This window comes from Cervus elaphus, chromosome 4 (assembly GCF_910594005.1).
Source record: "Cervus elaphus chromosome 4, mCerEla1.1, whole genome shotgun sequence".
In the NCBI taxonomy this organism is placed as follows: domain Eukaryota; kingdom Metazoa; phylum Chordata; class Mammalia; order Artiodactyla; family Cervidae; genus Cervus; species Cervus elaphus.
In genome coordinates, this window is record NC_057818.1 from 36,005,416 (window position 1) to 36,026,421 (window position 21,006).

General features: G+C 52.2%; 2 protein-coding genes across 5 annotated transcripts; both read left to right on the forward strand.

Annotated features, from left to right (window-relative positions):
* Positions 1-105: 105 nt before the first annotated feature.
* On the forward strand, positions 106-2,197 carry THAP11 (THAP domain containing 11). Its single transcript, XM_043898848.1, has one exon. It carries the CDS (start codon positions 591-593, stop codon positions 1,482-1,484), a length of 894 nt encoding a protein of 297 aa, XP_043754783.1. The 5' UTR covers positions 106-590; the 3' UTR covers positions 1,485-2,197.
* A 2,372-nt stretch (positions 2,198-4,569) lies between these two features.
* Positions 4,570-20,709, forward strand: NUTF2 (nuclear transport factor 2). 4 transcript variants are annotated; one of them, XM_043898849.1, is made up of 5 exons: positions 4,570-4,719; positions 15,174-15,301; positions 16,934-17,005; positions 17,090-17,188; positions 18,904-20,709. In XM_043898849.1, exons 2-5 carry the CDS (start codon positions 15,203-15,205, stop codon positions 19,015-19,017), a joined length of 384 nt encoding a protein of 127 aa, XP_043754784.1. In that variant the 5' UTR covers positions 4,570-4,719; positions 15,174-15,202; the 3' UTR covers positions 19,018-20,709. The 4 variants fall into 4 exon arrangements, with proteins under 4 accessions (XP_043754784.1, XP_043754787.1, XP_043754786.1 ...); XM_043898852.1 differs by lacking the exon at positions 4,570-4,719 and adding an exon at positions 4,862-5,003; XM_043898851.1 differs by lacking the exon at positions 4,570-4,719 and adding an exon at positions 5,031-5,184.
* Positions 20,710-21,006: the final 297 nt, after the last annotated feature.

The following is a 21,006-nucleotide window of genomic DNA, read 5'->3' on the forward strand; positions in this document are numbered from 1 at the left end:
GGCGCTCCAGGCCGCTGCCGCCAAGTTTAGCGCAAGGCATTGCGGGATTTGTAGTTTCCCTGGGCACATGCCAAGAGCGCATGCGCACTGCCAAGAGGCGCGCCGCCCGACCCCCGTCAGGATTCCAGGTCCTTGCGAAGGGCTCTCCAAGCGACAGAGCTCCAACCGAATACGCCTCTTTAGTCCAGCCAGGGTGAGCCGGGTAGGTGAAGAGTCCGCTCTACGTGGCTCGTCGCCGTTCACTGGAAAGCGGCCGGAATAAGCACGCCCCCGCTCCGGAAGTGAGCCGCTTCTGGCGCAGTGCATTGTGGGGGGCGTAGTCCTCCTCCTCAGGCGGTCCTTCGCGGCGTCCCCGGGGCCCACTCCGGAGCGCAGGCGGGCGGCTGGACCGGCGGCGCGGCGCGGGCCGGCGGGAGGCGTATTCTGGGCACGGGGCGCTGAGTTAGGCCGGCTGTGCCGGGCGGCAGTAGTGGGAGGCCGCCCAAGGCCTCGCGCGGCGCCGCCCGTCGAGGGGCGGGCGGCGGCAGACAGACCCGACCGTCGAAAAGCTCAGGAGGCCGGTGGGCCGGGTCGGGCCGCGCGGCGCAGCCATGCCTGGATTTACGTGCTGCGTGCCGGGCTGCTACAACAACTCGCACCGGGACAAGGCGTTGCACTTCTACACGTTTCCCAAGGACGCTGAGCTGCGGCGCCTGTGGCTCAAGAATGTGTCCCGTGCCGGCGTCAGCGGGTGCTTCTCCACCTTCCAGCCCACCACGGGCCACCGTCTCTGCAGCGTTCACTTCCAGGGCGGCCGCAAAACCTACACTGTGCGGGTCCCCACCATCTTCCCACTGCGCGGCGTCAACGAGCGCAAAGTAGCGCGCAGACCCGCGGGGGCCGCAGCCGCCCGCCGCAGGCAGCAGCAGCAGCAACAGCAGCAGCAGCAGCAGCAGCCGTCGCCGTCCGCTTCCACTGCCCAGACCACCCAGCTGCAGCCTAACCTGGTATCTGCTTCTGCGGCTGTGCTCCTCACCCTTCAGGCCGCTGTAGACAGCAGCCAGGCTCCAGGATCCGTGCCGCCGGCGCCCACCACTCCCACGGGAGAAGACGTTAAGCCCATCGACCTGACGGTGCAAGTGGAGTTCGCGGCCGCAGAGGGCGCAGCCGCCGCCGCCGCTGCGTCGGAGCTAGAGGCTGCTACAGCAGGGCTGGAGGCCGCCGAGTGCCCCATGGGCCCACAGTTGGTCGTGGTGGGCGAAGAGGGCTTCCCTGATACTGGCTCCGACCACTCGTACTCGTTGTCATCAGGCACCACGGAGGAAGAGCTCTTGCGCAAGCTGAACGAGCAGCGGGACATCCTGGCGCTGATGGAGGTGAAGATGAAGGAGATGAAGGGCAGCATCCGTCACCTGCGTCTCACCGAGGCCAAGCTCCGCGAAGAACTTCGCGAGAAGGATCGGCTGCTGGCCATGGCTGTCATCCGCAAGAAACACGGAATGTAAACTAGTTCCCTTTTGGCCCTCCGGATTCCCAGATCCCTGCCAGCTTAGAGGGACCTGAGACCACCGTTGTTGAACTCCCTCATACTCCTGGGGCACTGTGTGACAGTACTGAGGCTTAGGGCAGCTGGACTCTTGCTGGTGACCTAGTACCCTCTCGTTTCCTCCTGAAACAACGTCCTGAAGTCTGAGACCGCACTGGGGACACCAGCAGTTATGACTTTGTCTAGCCATCCACACCTTCACTCCCTAACCCCAAGTTTATATTGCAGGTTCTGATTAAGCAGAGGCTTCAGAACCACTGAACTTGAAACTTATCCCATAGGGATGCAGATGGGATGCTGGAGGACTATGGCTTTGGGAAGACAACACCTTGAGTTTGGCTGGCAATCAGAGACAACTCTTCTGTGTGTAGTGATAAGAGATCCAAGTAACATCAGTTCTACTTTTTTGTGCTTTTCCTTCCCAGGTGCAGCCTGTGGTTCTGATGAGGACTGGCAGATCTGTGCCTCGGCTTCCTAGGACCTCCCTCCCAGGAGGCCATCTACAAGGGGATCTAGGTGACCTGTTGATGGAAATCCAGCCTGCCAGGGACTTAGGTCTATCCTGTTATGTTTGCTACTGGTTACAAATTCTATTTTCTGTACAATTAGTCAGACTAAAGTTTTCACTGTGTTTGTTTGGCAAAACGAATTAAACAGAAAGTAAGGTTTTTATTTGGGTCTCGCCATTTTATTTTTATAAGGACTCAGCTAAGGATCCTTGAAACATGGGGAGATGGACTTCCTGATAGGCCTCCCCCTTCTTCGCCTTGGTCTCTAGGATCAGGCTGACCCTGGGAGCAGAGATGCTTCGGTGACCAGGTTTCTCCATAAAGGGGCCCTAACCCTCATAAGGTCTTCGCAGAGTACCAACTCATCCTGAAGAGTTTGGAAATTGCACCAAATGATCCTGGTTTGTCCGTGGGTTAGCTCCCTCTGTGCTTTCAACTGGGGAAAGAAGTAACTGAGAACTAACCTGAATTGTGGCACTTCCCTGGGGGTTTTGAATTCCTTAAGCATTTTCAGCTGGAATTGAATTTTGCTTACTATTCTCCCCTTAGGCCTAATACAGTGTCTGGCACACATGGGCATGCAGTTACTTAAATCAGTGAAGACCACAGCTGGAGCCAGCCATGGATTCTTATAAGGAATATGGATACCTTTGACCTTGGTGCACTTTCATTGTGAAGGAGGTGGATCCTCAGAGGAATTTAAGGATGAGTTGGGATTTGTCATCTCATGACTCCTTTTCTTGGCTGTTAGCATCTTTATTTAGACTGGATGTTGTAGTGACAAGGTGACATTTTTATCTGTGGTTCCAAGTCATTTAGCTCAAAGCTAGCAACAAATGCCTTTAAAGCTAGCAGTGTTTAACATGGGTATTGGGGCACAAATGATACTTACTGGGCTCCATAAAACATGATTCTTTTCTCTGTTACTTAAGGAAAAAGTCACTTACCTGGGGGCTTTCCCTGTAGTTTTGAACTGGAATGACTCTAAAATATCCGTCCAGTCTCTGCTCTCCTTCTGGCCCCTTGGCATTGAATTGAAAAACAAGTGTCTGTTGGGGAGGAAGGGTGGGAGATAGGTTGTGCAGGTGCCTAGTTGGGGAAGGGACTGTATCTCCCTTCCTGGGGTTAGTTCTGGCTGGTCATAAGGTGGTGGAAGCACAGCAATACCCTTCCAGGCCACCAGAGACTGTAGCCCTTTATGGGCAGCTGTTGGGTCACTCACTCAGCTGTCCCCACCCGCCTTCATTAGGAGTGAGGATTTTCCCAGGCTCCAGCCATGCTCATTAGTGTATCCTTTAGCTCCTGTTTGCTGAAGGGATTTAAGACTTTTCAACTTTGGGTCTCTTGAATCTCTCAGCAGCACTCCCAGGACAGAGTGAGAGGAGCCAAACTGGTCAGGATTCGCTAGTGTCTGGATGTGATGAGCGCACAACCTCTGGGGTGTTTTATCTTCTAGGAGGGAGGAGGACAGCTCAGAGCAAGGGAGGCCCTAGATACACCACAAGCAGGGCAATGCAGTCTCCCTGACTGAGTAATAAGAGAAGAATCTAGTCAGGCAAAATAATACAGATCTGGGATTTAATGAACAGAAGCCTGGTCTGGTCTTACCAGCCATCCCCAGGTGGAGGGGTAGGGGTGATGGTGAGGATCTGTGACGGTATAAAATTTCTGGACGAACAGGAGTACTGAGAGATCTCTGACCAGGAGAAACCTTGTCTCTTATAAACTTAACCTGTGGTCCCCCAGCTTAGCTGCAGAGAATTTCCCCAGTAGGCCTGACCCGAGACACACCTTACTTCAAATGTTTGTGTTACCCAGGAAACGACAATGAAAATGGGCGTTGAAAGAAAAGGGTAATGGGCGGGAGGGAGATTATGGACAATTTAATCACTTAAATCACGGGGAAGGTTTGGGGGCGCCAGTTACTTATCTTTTTTCATTAATAAAACCAAGATTCTTAGCTGCCCTGCCTGATGCAAAACAACAACAACAAAAAACTTGTGAGAATGCTTTTTACACCCTAACTGCAGAAATCTAAGAGTAATCTTGTTTTCAGCCCAGGAAAGCCGCGCTTGCTTGAAACCAGCTTTGGGTCCAACTTGCACCCGACAGGGCGCAAGAATGTTGGGACAACAGAAGCTGTGGGTTCCGCCCCGAGTAGCCCTGGAGCTCCACTCGGAAGAGCCGCAGAGGCGGCCACAGCACCTAAGGGGAGGGGGGTTTGCGAGCGGAAACAGCTCAGGGGCCCAGGGAGGGGCGGCTAGGCCAGTTCGAGAACAAGCCGAGCTCCCACGGAGGCGGGGCCAACACCGAAAGGCCGCGAAAGCTGGGCGGGGCCGGACCAGCTGGGATTTGGCGACAACCGAGGCCTGACCCCAGCCTGGCGCCAAGCTTGGGTGTTCCAGAGGCTTCCGCTAGACCACAATTCTCAGGGGCTCGCCCCGGCGGCCTCCCTCCCTGACTTAGCCTCACCTCCCGCGCTGCGAGCCGAGTCTGGGCCTCGGCGCATAGGACGTCGGGAATGGTAGTTTTCTCCTTGCGCACCTATACCAGAAAAGAGCACGAGGAGGACTGCGTTTCCCAGAGTGCAGCGGGGTGGCAAGGGAAGGCAGGGGGGAAGGGACAGACGGTCGCAGACCGCGCTGGGTTGCCGCCGCCGCTGCCGCCATCGTGCCAGCCCCTCGGGTGAGTGTCGGGGCTAGCGCGCCGGGGCGGGGGCTGGGCCGCAGGAGCTGTGCTCCGGGTCGCCTGGAGCTTCTGCTGCAAGTCCCCGGGCGGCCCCTCCCCTGCCCCCCCCCGGCGGCCCCAAAGCCGCGCGGGGCCGGGGCCATGTGTCGCGCGCGGCTCCGCCTCCCGCCGGTCCTCTGAGGCGGCGGCCGGGGGGAACACAGGAAGCCAGGAACCTATTTCGGGCGTACAGTGCAGGTGGCGGGCACACTGGACCGCTCCGAGGCCAGGCTTTTTCTCTGGTATGGACCACCCAGATGGGGCGCTCCGGGCCCCGCCCCGTCTGGCCTAGCCAGGCCTGCCCGAGTCCCGCAAACTGCAGGCAGGCTAGCGGGCGGACCCCATCCCCACGTCCTGCCGCCAGCCCGCCAAGGATCCGGGGATGGGTAGACGCCACCCAGCCCGTTCCGGAGTCAGCACTGGGTAAGGGCGCCCGCGTGCAGCAGCCCTACCCTCCTCTGGTTCTGAACCACAGCTCGGCTAGGATGTAGGTGAGCGCTCACTTGCTTGTTTGCCGGCTGAGAGTGCACGAAGCCTGTCTCCCGCTCCGGAACTCATGCGTAGGTTCTTCTGCGTGGAGGGCAGGGTCAGGGAATCTGGCGCGGGAGGGGCTTCCACGTGGGGACTTAACCCCCGGCAGCCTTGGAGAATCTGGCCTGAGGAGACGAGGCGGCTCCGTACTCGTAGGCTCAGCCCCCGCCCTTCTTTCTATTAGTGACCAGACCTCAGCCGTGGGTGGGTTGGCCGCCTGTGTTAGTGGAGGGAGGGAGGGAAGAAGCCATGGAGGTGAAGCTGAACATGTGAGCCTCCAACACATTGTTAGATATCTTCAGTACAGCCTAATCCTCCCATCTGCTGCTCCCAGAGTTGTCTGCTCTTCTCCCATAGAGGAGGATGATTCCATGAGGATGGTAACAATAAGGTGGGGTTTGAGGGGAAGGTACAATCCAGGTCTGAGGTCAGTGAACCTAGTGCCAAACGAGGCTGGGCTGCAAGGGACATTGAGGGAGGGTCATACTTGGGCTGTGAGGCCCTTCTGAAGCCTGGGTGGCAGAACTAGGGCTGGAGACTGCAGAAAGTCAGGCTTCCCTCTCTTGCTTGCTCATTCTCCAACGTCTGAGCAACCTCTGAATAGGCAGAAAGCTGGTTGGGCCTTGGGAAATTGCCTTTAATGAAAGCACCAGGTCTCCATCGAGTTCTGGAGGAGGGGGAGTAGCTAGCCATAGAGTGGTCCTCAGGCTGGCTTTTTGAAGGCCCTTCCTGACTGTGTGATGATAAATTAAGGGATGAGTCCAGAGAAGACCATGGGATATGGGGAAAAGACAGTTTGTCAAGCCTTGAATTTTCTGACCCAGTGCAGCTAATGAGCCACAGTTCTCCCAGGTACTAAAGAAGCAGCAAAGTCTTTGCACATCTGGCCTCAGCAGCAGGCAGGTCTCTTAGGAGAGGTGAGTTAAGCCCATGATGCACCACCCTTGGAATTTTTTTTTTTTTTCTTGATTATTTCCCCAGGTAGTATTTTTCTGGTCATTGAATCAAGCCTTGGAATTTTTCCTGCAGTGGCGTTTTCCATGGTTAAGGAGGATAGGCAAGGATCTGTCTAGGTCTCACCCAGGCCTGCTTTCTCTTTGTCTTTCTCTTTCTCCTAGCCCACATCCTAGCCTACGAGCGTGAACTAGTCAGGTTCATTCAGCAAGCTCAGGAGAGGCCTGGTTTGCCAGTGGACGTGGGCAACAAGGAGGGACTACCCACAGGACACAAGTAGGATCAGTGTGATTGGATGTCTTCATGCCATAAGCAGTTGTTTCAAGATCTTCTTGAGATTGTCTGGGTTGCTTCTTTCTAGGACACTGGTGTCAGGTGAGTTAGGCTTTATGGCTATGGATTAGTTCACAGATTCCAAAGCCCTAGGTGACTTGATCACAAGGGTTTTCTTTGAGGTCAAAATGCTGTTGTTCTTTCTCATAGGTTACCTGGGAGGAGGGATTCAGGTCCCTCCCTCTCATTCCACACCTTAAGTTCCATATAACTTCTGTGTTTGGGGTCAGTCATCTAGCCATTGCTATGCATCCTGACCCCCATAAGTCCTTGACCTTTCCAGAATTTGGCAAGCTGTCCGTGTCTCAGAGCTCAGAGATAAGAGGAGAACACCGAGGTTGTCCACAATCAGTATGCACCCTCTCTAGTCTTGCACGGCTGACTTTGGAGGTGGGGCCTGGCCTGGGACAATCAGGATATGGCTGCGCAATAAAGGGTCAGCCTGTGAGGAGACTGGGTTCTCAACCAGCTCAAGACTATGTCCCTTGCTGACGTGGAACTCACCTCTCTGAGCCACATTTCACTTTATTCTGACTTTCCACCTGGTGGGTTGGGATGGAAAGAATGATTTATGTGAAAGAATGCTCAAATTTTAGGATTGGAAGGCACCTTATATCAAAAAATTCCAGAATCCCTTTACTGAGGCATTAGTATCTCGCTTGAAGTTATTTTTTTCTCTTCTCTCACCAATGATGCATTTTACTCAGCCACCATTCTTGCGGCCCTTTCTGTATGTCAGGCTCTGGGCAGAAGCTGGAGGTAGAATAATGAGTTCCTACCAAATTCCGGTGCTGGGGAAAGGAGGTCACAGTAGTCAGGGAGACAGAATGTTGCTATTATGTATTGAAGTCTAAGTTGAAGAGACCCACAAGGGACTCTTGGCCCTTTGCAAAAGGCGGCGGGGGCGCTTTCTGAGTGACAGAACACTGAAGAGTAAAGGCTGTTAGTGAGCCCCTCTCCTTTCCAGTGCCTGAAGAAACCAGGGAGCAAGGTATCCCTCATGATGCTGGGCCCAGGAATGTCTGGGATCCCTTGAGCAACTTGGCCATCACCACTCCAAATTGCTGTTGCTGTTGAGTCTAGATAGATCTTCTAGTCTAGTCTAGTTCTAGTCTAGATAGATCTTCACCAGCTCCTCGTCCCTCAGAGGTCTCTGCTGGGTGTTCTCCCGGTATGTGAGAATCTCACCAGCATTTTGTGGTCCATGACCTCCTTCCCTGCCTGAACCTGGCTTGGTGCCTTCTACTAGACTCTTTGACTGAGACCCTTTCAGGTCACTTATTCAAGTGCCCAGTGCTCTTGGAATGATATCTATCAGGACATCTTCCCAGAGTGAAACAGAGGCACCCTCCCCAGAAGTGAAAGGGAGTGGTAGTCCTTTTGGAGATTGGGGAGTGGATCCAAAAAGTTCTCCACAGGATGGACGTTGAATGTTAGGCAGGATTTCTGTGGACAGCTTGAGCTGAACCTCCTGATGGGCCTGTTTTTGAAGTTAGTATTTTTTTTTTTTCTGATGGGCCATGAGAATGTGTGTGGCGGGTTGGGTTTGAGTGGTATTGGAGAAGACTTGAGAGTCCTTTGGACTACTAGGAGATCAAACCAGTCAGTCCTAAAGGAAATCAATCCTAAATATTCATTGGAAGGACTGATGCTGAATGAAGCTGAAGCTCCAGTACTTTGGCCACCTGATGTGAAGGGCCGACTCATTGGAAGAGACCCTGATGCTAGGAAAAATTGAGGGTAGAAGGAGAAGGGAACGGCAGAGAATGAGATGGTTAGACAGCATCACAGACCCAAAGACATGAATTGGAATACACTCCTGGAGATAGTGAAGGACAGGGGAGCCTGGCGTGCTGCGGTCCGTGGGATCGGAGTCAGACACCAGTTAGCAACTGAACACCAACGCCTTCCCCAGTTTTGAGATTTTGTGATTTCTTGCTTTGACCACATATGGCAGGAGTTCCTGAAGACTCTTCCTGAGGGAGGTGCTAGTGTGCGGGTTATCCTTGTAGTGGCTCCAGGAGTGACTGATGCTGCTGGTCAGCACCCGTACCACCAGGTCTGTGTGGCGCCGTCTGCATTCTCACTCTGTCAGCTGAAATGTGTCTTCCTGGGAGGAATCACTTGTTCAGGTCTGACTGTGACTCAGAAAGGTGGCCAGGGAAGAGGGACACAAGAGTACCAGGGTTGGCACTACCCTGGGCCTTTGTTTATTGCTGGTACCTGCTATATGCCAACTCCTTAAGCACTCAGGCTGGAGAAGGGTCTACCCTGGTGAAGGAGAACCTCCTCTCATGAGAGATGTGTCCAAGGAACCTGGGAACTGAGGGTAGTTTGCCTCAGTAAACGAGGAATTCAGGAATGTTTGTTTCCTAAAGCCTCAGGTACTCCATCAGAGCCACTGGGTCTCTCCAGGGCAGAAACTGCAGCCCCCTGGAAGGACATCTGTATAGAGACATTGGTTCCACTTGCAGAGGTGGTTCAGGCCCAGGTCAATGCACGGTCTCATTTGTAGGTTGTACACCTACTGTGACAGGTGGAGCATGCACTTAGAGGGTTTCCCTTCTGACGGGCATAGAGCTTGCCAATTTCAAAGGGGAAGAAAAAGCCTGGGCTCCATTCTTCCTTTTTCCATCTATGCTTCCTGCTACTTGACATAGGCTCTCAACTGTTCCAGTCCAGGCCAATTTTGTAGACATTTTCATGCTGGCTATGCCCCAGTGGCCTTGCATGGTCTTGAATTCTTAACCTCTCAAGAGTCTTGGTTTCATCTACAAAGTTACAGTAATCATACCAGCTTTACAGAGCTGAGAGGCTGGAATGAGAGAACACATGTATTAATAACTGGTTTACAGGGGTTTGACTGATGGTACATGAAGCAGCAAGTTCATGGATGGGAACTGTCTAGTAGGACAGGGCCCCAGAGATCCCTGAACCACTTCGGAAAGGGGGATTCTTAGGAACTGAGTATGGGCAGAGCAGAGTGACTAGAATGCTGATGTCAGGATTCAGCTTCTGGGCCAACCAGGGCAACCTGAAGCCTCTGGAGCCCTCTCCAAATAGAAGAGAAGGCCCTTAGCGTGCTGGGGGCACCTAGACCGCAGGGGTCTGCCCCAGGAAAGGGTTCTGTCTTGGGCAGCAGACCTTGGCTGATTTCTCTCCCAACTGCCGGCAAGTGAGTGGTCAATGAGGCTGTTGCCAGTCCTGGGTCAAGGCTATTCCTTAGTGTGGTGTCCTACAGGAGGCTGATTACCCTCCTTCCCAGCTCTTGACCCAGTGTTCACCTTGTATCTTCCAGCTGAGTCCTGCTTTATATCCACAGTTGATTACTCCTAACATCGATATAATTACTGATGAAGACAGGGTCAGAGGGTCCTGCCATGAGGGAGAGGAGAAGCAGGCTAGCTGCCAGGCCTTTGATGTGTGGTCCTGTGCCTCCTCTTCAGCCACAGTTGTCTCTCGGGTGATCAGAACCTTGGGAATTGGGGTGGGAGGGGCGGGCCAAGCACCACTTAACACACACCTCAGACAGATGACTGGGTGGAAGGCAAAGGATTGTTTCCTGACAAATTGGACAGAAGGTGTGGGTGGAGGTGAAGTGGGTCACCTGGCCACTTAAATTGAACAGGGTTTTCCCAGAACACACTTCTCCAGAGAAGAGGGCCTCGGTGAGGCACCTTGCAGACAGGGACAGGGGTGCTCCAGTCAGGGAGAGGGACCATTAACAAATATGTGATAATCTCATGCAGAGATGAGTGCTAAGAACCTGAAGCAGGATGATGCAATGAGTAACCGGGAGGTCACTTTAGACTGAATGGTCAGGGAAGGTGTCTGTGAGGAGGTAACCTTTGAGTGGACACACATGTGACAGGGAGCTAGACACATGAAGGAGGATCTGGATACATCTAGGAGGGAGGATGATCCAAGTAGAAGAATCAGCAGTTGCAGAGCCCTCCAGTGAGAACAGACTCAGGATGTTCCAAAAATAGGAAAATGCCCAGAGTGGCTGCAGAGGACGGGGAGGAGTGGGTGGCCGGAGATGAGGATGGCTGGCTGGGAGGCCAGGGCACCCAGGGCCTGGAAGGCAGGGTAAGTGGTTGGGATTTTATCAGTGGTGAACGGGAGGCTGCTGCACAGGACACACCACACTCCTCAGGTCAGTTCTTCCCTTCTGGCTGCAGCCCACAGCCTTCCCTCTCACTGTTTAGTCCACGCCTGTGCTCTGGGTTTAAGCCAAAGTTGTCTGTCAGTTCTACCTGTCGGAGTCCTTCCCAGCCTCTGCCTCAGGGCTCTTGAGGACTAGCAGACAGTAGATGTGAAGGTCGTAGTGCTGAGTTGGTGCTGAGTTCAAGGATCCCACTATAAGCTCGCACATCTGGTGTTCCCTGTGGGCCTCAGTGATAGGCTGTCTAACATGAACATCCTTCTGTTTGAAAGTGTAGAGTTAGTAATGAATGTCCTCTTCCTCTTTCTCGTCTTGTCACTCTCCTGACCCCAGTCCTGCCCCAGATCCAGCTAGGCCCACGGTTATCTCTGCTTCGCTGAGATGGCGGAATGGGGTTGTGACTTTGAAGGTTTAGGAAAAGGGTGAGATCATCCCCCATGAAAACATTCATTGTTTAGTGTGGCAGTCTGCCTGGTGCCTTTGTTTAGAGGCAGAAGCCCTGGTTCAAGCCTGTCTTGCCCCTTTCAGAAAAAGCCAAGGTTAGAGATCAGGGCTTCAGCCCTATGTGTCATTCGTTTTTATCTCCAGACCAGTTGTCACTGGAAGTCTTGGTCCTGGAGCCCACTAAGCCTGGTTCCATCCATTTCCACCTTTTATTAGGTTCGTGACCTTGAGCAAGTTTAGCTGACCTTGCTGGGCCTTGTTTTGCTCATCTCTAGCATGGGAGTTGACTCACAGGGTGTTAGAACAAAATGCATGTAAAGCCATGAGCACATTTCTACACTGAATAGGCATTAGTGAAAATGAGACATCAGTTGGACACTACTGTTTCAGGTTTCAAAATACTGGAAACACTGACCCAGAATTTGAGAAGCAAAATGAAGGGGTGGTTTTTTTTTTTTTCTGTTACCCAGTGGGATCTCCTGGGCTAGAGCTTTTAAGCTGATGTGTATGACAGCCTCAGGGAGTATGAACGACTTGAAGTCATTGACAGGACTGGGGCATCTCTGCCTCTGTGTGGATTGATTGGGAGCGGGCCGCAGTGTATGAGACATTCTTAGAGAGTCTTTGCACCCACAGAGACCTAAGGGTCAGTGAAGGCTGACGCTCAGTGGGTGAGAGGTCACCGAGATCATTTCTGCTCCTCGAGGAGCCTGGCCTCAGTCAGCCTGAGTGAAGCAGGAGGCGGTGGGCAGCGGCCCTCTTGGAAGAGCTATAGGAGAAGCTGTCATGAAGGTCAGTCCCCAGTCTCACTCGAAGCTGCCCATCAGCCTTGGCATTGTGTTTCTTTCCAGGCTATTCTTTCCACAGTAAATATATTAGAAGCAAGGCCGGAGCTGGCTGGCCATCCTGGTGAACCCCCAGCCCAGCTCACCCCTCCCCTGTTGTCCCATGGGGATGGGAGGTGGCCCCCGCACCCTGCTTCTTTTTCTAGGTTCAAGAATACCACCTCCCACCTACAGGGTGAAAGCTTTGTGGAAGATGTGGAGTCAGGAACTGGAAGTCCCATAGTTTGCTGGACTCTGTGCTGGGAGATTGAGGGGGTGGGATGGGATGTGGCAAGAACCACATCTGGGCTGTGTGGGAATCCTCACAGCCCAGAGCCACAGTGGAGTGGGCCCTGGGTGTGCTGATCCAGGCTTGCACATGGGGTTGAGGGTCAACAGTTGAGTCTGCAAAAGAAGACCCAGATGGGAGGTATCTGAATGGTGACGTGAGGGGAGGGCAGGCATCCCAGTGGGAGGACTCACCTGTGCAAAAACCCCAGGAGCAAACACTCTCAAATTCCGGTGTGTTTAGGTGTGGTGCTGGATCAAGTTAGGAGAGAATGGCTGAGGAGTTAGGGGCAGGTGTGGATAGCCACCTGTGGGCCTTCAGGTGTTTGACCTTGAACCCAAGGGTGAAGGGCTTGTAGGGGAGGGACATCGCCAGCCTTGTGGCTTAGAACTCAAGGACACAAAATTAGCAGAAAATAAGCAGTGGCCTTGACCAGAGAACGCAGGATCAGCACTGATGTACTGGGGAAGTTGGGGCCACAGGCTGAACCTTGGTTTTGCCACCTGTAAAGTGGGCTGATAGTGAAATTGACCACATGACCACATGATTACTACACAGAGGTAAACACATCAGGATCGAGCAAGCCTCGAACAAGGTTGCTGTGGGCTTCAGTGGCATCACTTGACATCTCTAAAGCAAAGTATTCAATCCACACAGCTTTGATGGTTCCTGCTCACCCTTTTTGAGCAGTCCTGTCCCTCAGGAGAGCTCCCTCTGCCCTGCCCCCTCCACCCTACCAAAGGGTTCTTCTGTCCCTTTATCCCTCCAACCTCTTTACTCCACCTCTGCTTCTGCCAAGTCGTTTTTGTGTTAGAAACTTATCACACCATTAAGAACAATGTTGAGAAAGGAAAAAACACCTCACTTCCTTCACCTCAGTGTCCCACCACACGGCGCCACTTTTCTTTGGATAGCTTCTGGTCTTATTTCCCCTCACCCTCCATCTCCCGCTTCCCAGTTTCCTGCCCTTATCTCTTCTTGTGTCCCCAGGCACGTGCCCATGTTGTTTCTCCCGACTGGCACACTCCAAGACCTGCCCTGAGGGCTGCTGAGAACAGTGCGAGATGGCCCTAGTTCATTCCTCCAGCTTTCCCCTGCCCCAGAGGCCTTGGGGGGCTCAGCAGGCATCTTGGGAGTGTGACGTGGTGGGGTTGGGCTGTGATGGGTGAGCCAAGCTCAGTGAGTCGTCTGGCGGAAGGGGTAGAGATGCGCGATGCGGGGCTCTGTCATGCCTCCAGTGACCCGAGTTTGCAGGCGGTGCTGTCACAGTCTGACCCCTTGAAAATGTGACCAAGACAGAGCAGCTGCGCATCCTGTGTTTTTCCCGCTTGTTCTGTTTCTTGGAAGAGAGCAAGCTGGGGCACTCCTTGTCCCAAGCAGGCGCGGCTGGGCCCAAGCTTTCTCCTCTGCTTCTTTTAGACTTTCCTGGACATTTAGTCATCCCAGCACCGTGCTGCTATTTTTAGTGCCACCACCTCCTAGGGAACCTAAAATAAAGCTGGCTCAGCTTCCTGGCCCCTCATTGGCTGGAGTGTTGGTCACAGGCTGGGAGATTGGCTGAATTGGGAATAAGCTACTACCCACTTCCACTGTCCTTCCTCTGATTCCTCTGGCCTAGGGTGAGGTCATAGGGACCAGAGCAGACCAGCACTAACCAAACTGAGTCAAGAGCTTTACTAGGTTCCCTTAGTGAGACTCCACTGGCAACAGCAGGGTTCCACCCCCTTGTAGAGAAGAGGGCTGAGGCCCTCAGGACGGCAGTGACTTGCATCAGATCCCACCACTGCCAGTGGTTGTCTGCCGCGGTCAGACCCACCTCCCCACAGCTTTGGTTCAGAGTCCCGTTGTTAGGAGACTGGGTGGGTTCCTGTGCAGTCAGAAACAGCTGTAGGACAGCAGACCTGCTGTCGTGGATGCTGCAGTGAGATGCGCTCCACTCTATCCAGGAGGAGCCTACCGAAGCCTGAGTGGCTTTTTTCTTCTGGGGCTTGGATTTTTCATCTAGCAGCCTTGGATCCCTGATATCTGTAGCAGGGAGGGGTGGAGGGGGTGCGGCTCCCCTCTTGCTCGGAAACGCGAGAGGGGCAGCCCTTCTGATGGAGCCAGTGCTGGGATGGGGTGTAGAGACATGACTCATTTTCCCCTCCCAACCTTCCTTTGCCCTCCCAGCATTTCTGTTGTCATCTGTGATCCTCTGAACTCATGGTCCCAGCTTTGCAGTTGGTAGATATAACCTCTCTCGGTGATGTAATGATGTCATGTGGCCTCAAAGAAATAAACTTCCCCTTAAGACAGAGTGAGGGAGGGTCACTTGCTGTCTTTGTTGCAAGTGGGACCCTGAGGAACCATTTCTCCCTACTCTGACCGGGTCTTCTACCTGCCAGTAAGGCCCTGGGGTAGTGTTAAGGGCCGGAGTGCTGCAATCGAAGACACTTAACTCACAGACATGAGGAGTTCCTGACCTGCAAAGTGGGAAGAATAGCAGTAACTGGCTGTGCAGGCTGTTGAGAGGATTAAATGAAAAGAAATGGGAAGAGTGCTTAGCTCCTCCTCAAAAGCTCATCCTCTATAGTAGTTGCTCTGACCTTCCTTCGTCTGGGCTCCACCCTCAGGACCCATCCTTCTCTATGATCCTGGCACCAGGAGGGTCTGAGTTGTCCACCTCTGGGCTCCCTGCACTTGTCTCTATTGAGGGATTGCTTATGAGTTCCCTGGGTTCTCTCTGTTCTCCGGGGGAACAGACCTTAATACAGCACTGCCTGCTCAAAGAGGTCTGGGACGGTGGGGGTCAGTGAAGAGACTGACTGGCTACCTGCTGCTTCCATGGTACCAAGGTACCAACGCTTCCCTCCCTGTCTTGCTGGACTTACAGGTCTCAACGAGGCCGGGTGACGCTCCAGAATGGGAGACAAGCCAATTTGGGAGCAGATTGGATCCAGCTTCATTCAACATTACTACCAGTTATTTGATAATGACAGAACTCAACTAGGCGCAATTTATGTAAGTCTTCTGCTCTAGTACCAAAACAGGATTCCAGGGGGTCAATTCAGATGTGGGGCCAGTGCCTCCAGTTCACAAGTTCTGGCACCTCTCACTGGATTGGCTGAGCCCTTTTATCTGAGCTACTCTCCACGGGGTAGGGGGCTTAAGGCCTAACTCAGCTCCCCGGGCCACATGGGCCTTTCTGTCATCTTCTGCATGAGTGACATTCTTAGGTGACCTAGTGGATCTACATGAGTGGTACCATAGACAGCAGGTTCTGGGCTCACCCTTCCATGGTCCTGGGAGTGCCTCTGCTCCAGACCTGGCAGCGGCCGACAGAGGCTAGGGCTTCTGGTGCCCCCTGGAGGCAGCAGCTGTAAGAATCATCAGTGTACCTCAGATCGCTCCTGGAGACCCCGGGCCCAGTGTCCTTTGAAGAGCTAAAAGCCCCTGAATGCTCATGGGAGGTGGGTGTTTCTTGAGAAACCCTTCTATGTAGACATTTTTTACTGCTGTGTTAATGATGTTGATATACGCCAAGAGTTACTTGTATTCGACCCTGCCCAAGACAGAAGTGTGATTAATCAAGCCATGCCTAGCAGGTTGGCCCAGGATAGAAGTGATAGGAGTCATCACACACAGACTTGCAGCCTGATGGGCTGTGGGCACACTCCTCTGTCTCCCTCAAAAAGTCAGGGCCAATTCAGACATTTTGAAGAAAAGAAAGGGATGTTAGCGGTGGAAGGCCACATCCGGCCCAGGTAATTGATTGTCATTATCACAGGTAAAGGGTTTTAAAAACTCAAACTGGTCTGACTGGGATCTTTGGCACTTCTGTCTTGTTGCTTTTGAAATCAATTAAAGCAGGTCTGACCCAGAGAAGAGTTAGCAAGGTCTTTAAGGAGTACTTTATGTATGTCATTTTACGTAAAGCTCAGCATGTGTTCCCTTTAAACATCAGGAAACAGATTCAGGGTGGGGAAATAAAAAACTAGTTTGCCTAATGTCAGAGCTGCTAAGTAGTAGAGGCACCTTTGAGCTCTGCCCCAGGAGGCTGTGGTAGGAAAGATGGGGCAGGGAGGCAGTGAAGCTGCGGGTTACACGTTGATGGTTGGGAAAGTCCCAGGAGAGGCCTTGTCAACCTCCATCCCTCCCTGACCCCATGGAAAGGGCCTCTGTGGAACTGACTCTGGGCTCTAGAGATGGTGTTGAACATAGATGTTTCCTAGTTATTTCTTTCTTTCTATTTTTCTTCCAAGTTATTTCTGATGATTATTCTGGGACTGTTGCTGACTGCCCACACAACAGGACGGTTTTTGCCTGAGCCTTGGCCACATATGGCCAGCCTGGAGCTCATCCATATCAAAGGCTATACAACTTAATGGAAAAAAAGTGGGAGATGAGCTTACTTGTTAATAAGTTTGTATTTTGTTACATAGTCTTTCAGAGCTTGGGCTCTGTGATACTGGGGTGTAATTAAAGTTGTTAATCGTCTGAAGTTTGGAAGTTACCCTCATTTCCCTTCTTTACAGACAGGGAAACAGACATGGACTCATGTTCCCCAAGCAGGACCCTTTTTGTGGTCTTTTCAGGGCCTCAGAGATATTCCTTGTGCTCTGAAGCTCTGACCCCAGATTTCCTGGTTTTCAGATTGATGCATCATGCCTTACGTGGGAAGGACAGCAATTCCAGGGGAAAGCTGCCATTGTGGAGAAATTGTCTGTAAGTAAGGGCCAGGGCTGGGCTGCAGGCAGCTCCTTCCCCACCTTGCTGGCCACAGCCCACCACCTATTTTTTCTCTTGCAGAGCCTTCCATTCCAGAAAATCCAGCACAGCATCACGGCGCAGGACCATCAGCCCACACCAGACAGCTGCATCATCAGCATGGTTGTGGGCCAGCTCAAGGTAATGGTGCTGCTGCCTTGCAGCGCCACTGTCCTATTCCTCAGGGACACCCAGACAAGTGATGCCTAGAGCTTTGTAGCTTGGTACTCTAGCCATCAGCCACACGGGGTGATTTTTAAATTGCATGAAGTAAAATGAAATAAAATTAAAATGTAGTTCCTCAGTTGCATTAGTCATATTTCAAGTGCTCAGAGTTATTCCTGGCTGCCTATTGGGCAGCACAAACCTGAAACATTTCTGTTCTTGTAACAAGTCCTATTGGAGAGCACTGGTATAGAGGCTTCTTGGAGAAGGGACAAAGAGATCCAGGAACAGGATAGGGCTGTGATCCCAGCCTCTGGGCCTTTGTACTGCCCCAAGCTGTAGGGGAGCCTTCTGCAGGCAGCTGACCTTGAACTGGAGTCCATGCTACCACTCCCCAAGCTGGCTGCTGGCTCTTCCACCTGCTGAACAAAGCAGATTCTTGGAACTCCTGCTTCTCTTTGCATTTCTAGTTCCACTTCTCAAGACCTGTTAACCTTCAAAGCTTTCCTGTGGTCCTTTGGTGTCTCTGCCCGTCCACCCCACCCCCTTCCAGGAACTCCTACTTGTTGAACTCTAACAGACTGAAGACAGATTCTTGATTTCCAAAAAGCCTCTCCTTCTTCCCAAAGCAGGACAGATGAGCTGCCCCTTAACCAGGTTCCAGCCTCCTGGGCATGTGACATCATGGTCCCCAGAATATCAGACCCACATGCCTTCTCTCTAGGCTAGGCAGGGCTTCCTGAGTCCATTACAAGGGTGGAGGGAGAGGGGGGCCCTCTAGGCCTCTCCACTGGACCTGGGTGGACCTGCCTTCTGGCCTGGTTTTCCCTGTCAGTTTCTCCTGCCTGTCCAAGATACCCTGCCCAGAGAGTGTGCTCAGATAGGCCTTAGGAGTGAGGAGGTCTTTTCCAGGGTCTCAGGGCACACGTTCCCAGGCTGAGGTCAGTAAGCAGTGCCTCTTTCCACCTGGCTTCAAATTCTTTCTGGTGTTTCTGTCCAACCCCCAAAAGACTGATTTGCCTCCTTGCTGATGATAATTCCTGGAAAAAACAGTGATGTTAGAAACACAGCTGGTTAGTTAGGCTTCTACCTCAACTAGGCCTCATCCGGGTGTTCTGCAGTTTGACTGGAGGTCTCTCACCCTTTTTTTGTTGCAAATATTATACGTTATGTGACAGGAAACAGATTACCTGATAGGGATGCGTTAGTTTTTTTTTTCTCTGCAGAGCTGTAATTGGTGTGAGCTTGGTTTTGAGCCTTTTCTTACGTACAAAGTCATTAGTAGTATCTTCTCATGGCTAGACTAACAAAATCAGACACTAAGACTGTTTAGTTTTTAGACTACCATGAGTTACATGATAAGTGCCACAGAACTCTTTCAGATTGGTCACTTGTGCCCAGCAACATGGACTCAGAGGTGCTATGTTCTCTGCTATATTGCTGTAGCTAACTGGTGAATTGTTCTGCTGTTTGAATGTATATAGCAGTGTGAGCTGCCACCTCAGGTTCCCTTTGTGCCAAGTTCAATGTTACATACATTATGTCAGTTCACAATCATGAGTACCCCGGGCTCTCCTAGGGTTTGTGTCCAAGATAGAAGGACCTGATTGCAAAGTCAGCATTCTCCTCCAATTGAACACCCTTCCTGTTCCTTGGCCAACTTAACTGAACCATTTTCTCTCTCCTCACAGGCCGATGAAGACCCCATCATGGGGTTCCACCAGATGTTCCTATTAAAGAACATCAACGATGCTTGGGTTTGCACCAATGACATGTTCAGGCTTGCCCTGCACAACTTTGGCTGACCTCCTCCCAGCCAGGCACTCATGCTGTTTCCTCCTCCCTCCTCTTCCCGATACTATTCACACTCCTCCAGATGCTCCAAATATCATTCACAAATGAGCAGGGCCGCGGTGGGCGTGGGCGCAGTGCGCTGCTGCTACCGAGGTGTTGTGCATGATGTTTGGACGCTAGACTAGTTGCATCTGACAGGAGAAGTTTGTGTTGTACCAGCGCATGCCTTGGAAAGACTTAAGTAATGCAAAAGGTTGTCTTTTTTTTTTTTTTTTTTTAATCTACTGACAAGTTGCTCTAGTAACCCAAAGAAGTGAAGGAGAAAGCAGCTGCCTCACCGCCCAGATATTGATTTGTTCAGATGTTTCAATGCCTCATGATACAATAAAACCACGAAAATTTTCTTAACAGTTTAAATTGTTTGAATTAGTTGAATAGTGGGCTGGGCATCCATAATTACCCTGCCTCATTGGCTCTCTCATGTCTCACCGTCCCACCTCTACGCCCACTCAGCAATACCTGTTGCAAGGAGAAAACACCGAAGCAGCATTCTGAGCTCGGCAGCACTCTGAACTCACTTCTCTTAGAGGCCCTGTAGGGCATAGTGTTTCCTCCACCTGGCCTTGGAAAAGTGAGCTGCAGACAGGGAGAGCTCAGGTCTGAACAGAAGATGCCCTTGAAGCCTCAGCAGTCAGTTCTGACATCTGTGACCTCTATATTGGGTAGGGTCAGGGCTCTAATGACAGGTGAGATGATGCAGAATCCCACCGAAGATTGAAAAGCCTTGGCAAGAATGGTCCATTAAGCTCAAGCCCTCTGGACTGAGGGCTCAGCAGGACCAAGTATGAGCAGGCATTTGAGGGAGAAGGGCCTGTTCTAGCCACAGAAGGGTCAGTATCACATCCAGCATGCCCTGTAAATCCCAGGCCAAGCAGAGGGCACCTCTTACCCTGTACCATCTGCTTTGGATGTCACTACCAGAATGGGAGTGCCTCAAACAGCCCGCCTCCAATGCCCACAGAGCCAGGCCTGCTTGGGTTGGAGTATAGATTTAAAACTATGAAAGAAAGCATTCTGAGTTTGAGGGATTCAGGTTGTAGGATTTCTCATGCCTGAGACCTCTGCAAGGCATCTCTAGGCCTTCTATTCCCTCCCTGACCACAAACACAACCTCACACTACTATCCTCAAATCCCAGGAAATCTCAGCTGTTGGGGCAGTTTCTCCTCCTTAGTTTTGGGGACAGACTTTGCCTAGTATCAATACAAATCCAGCCCTTTAGCCCTGAGACTTTGGTGGTGTAAAACTGATGGCAAGGTAGCAACCAGAGGCCAGAACCAAACCCTGTATTTGGTCTGGTGCCCTGTTTGGGGGTTTAGGATTGGTGAGGGCACCACAGCTTTGCCTGACATGCACAGCTCCCCTTCCCTCCTGCATTCTGGATGGAAGCCAAGGACTTCCTCAGACCCCCACTGGTAGCCTAGCTACACTGGGCACTGGGCTGGATGGTGTGCTGTTTGAAATAACAGCATACTCAGGAGGTTTCAGTGGGACTAGTTTCTTGGCTGCTCTGTATTTGGGGGATAGAGGTTGGGGAGAGAGGTAGAAACCTGCTGCCTCTTAAACCACCCTGTATAAAATTTGCAATACAGCTTTTCCATGTACCTGTGCCTGAAATGTCTGCAATAAAGAAGTGTTTGTAAACCATGGTTTCTTTCTTTTTGCCTGACGGTGCAAGGTCATGCAGGGGGATGCTGGGAGACATTAGGGAACAAGGTGATGTTTGTGGTGGGACCATCTCTGCCCTTGCAGTTCCTGGGTCCATGAATTCACAGGTCCCTTTAGACCTTTCCAGGTGACTCAGTGGTAAAGAATCCGCCTGCCAATGCAGGCAGATGCAGGAGACAGTTTTGATCCCTGGGTCTAGAAGATCCCCTTGGAGAAGGGAATGGCAACCCGCTCCAGAATTCTTGCCTGGGAAATCCCATGGACAGAAGAGCC

Bases quoted from the DNA above. Each gene is read 5' to 3' on its own strand.
- NUTF2 (XM_043898849.1), top strand. From the start codon at position 15,203: ATGGGAGACAAGCCAATTTGGGAGCAGATTGGATCCAGCTTCATTCAA. The intron at 17,006-17,089 runs GTAAGTAAGGGC...TTTCTCTTGCAG, and splicing joins CCATTGTGGAGAAATTGTCT to AGCCTTCCATTCCAGAAAAT. The intron at 17,189-18,903 runs GTAATGGTGCTG...CTCTCCTCACAG, and splicing joins TGGTTGTGGGCCAGCTCAAG to GCCGATGAAGACCCCATCAT.
- THAP11 (XM_043898848.1), top strand. From the start codon at position 591: ATGCCTGGATTTACGTGCTGCGTGCCGGGCTGCTACAACAACTCGCAC.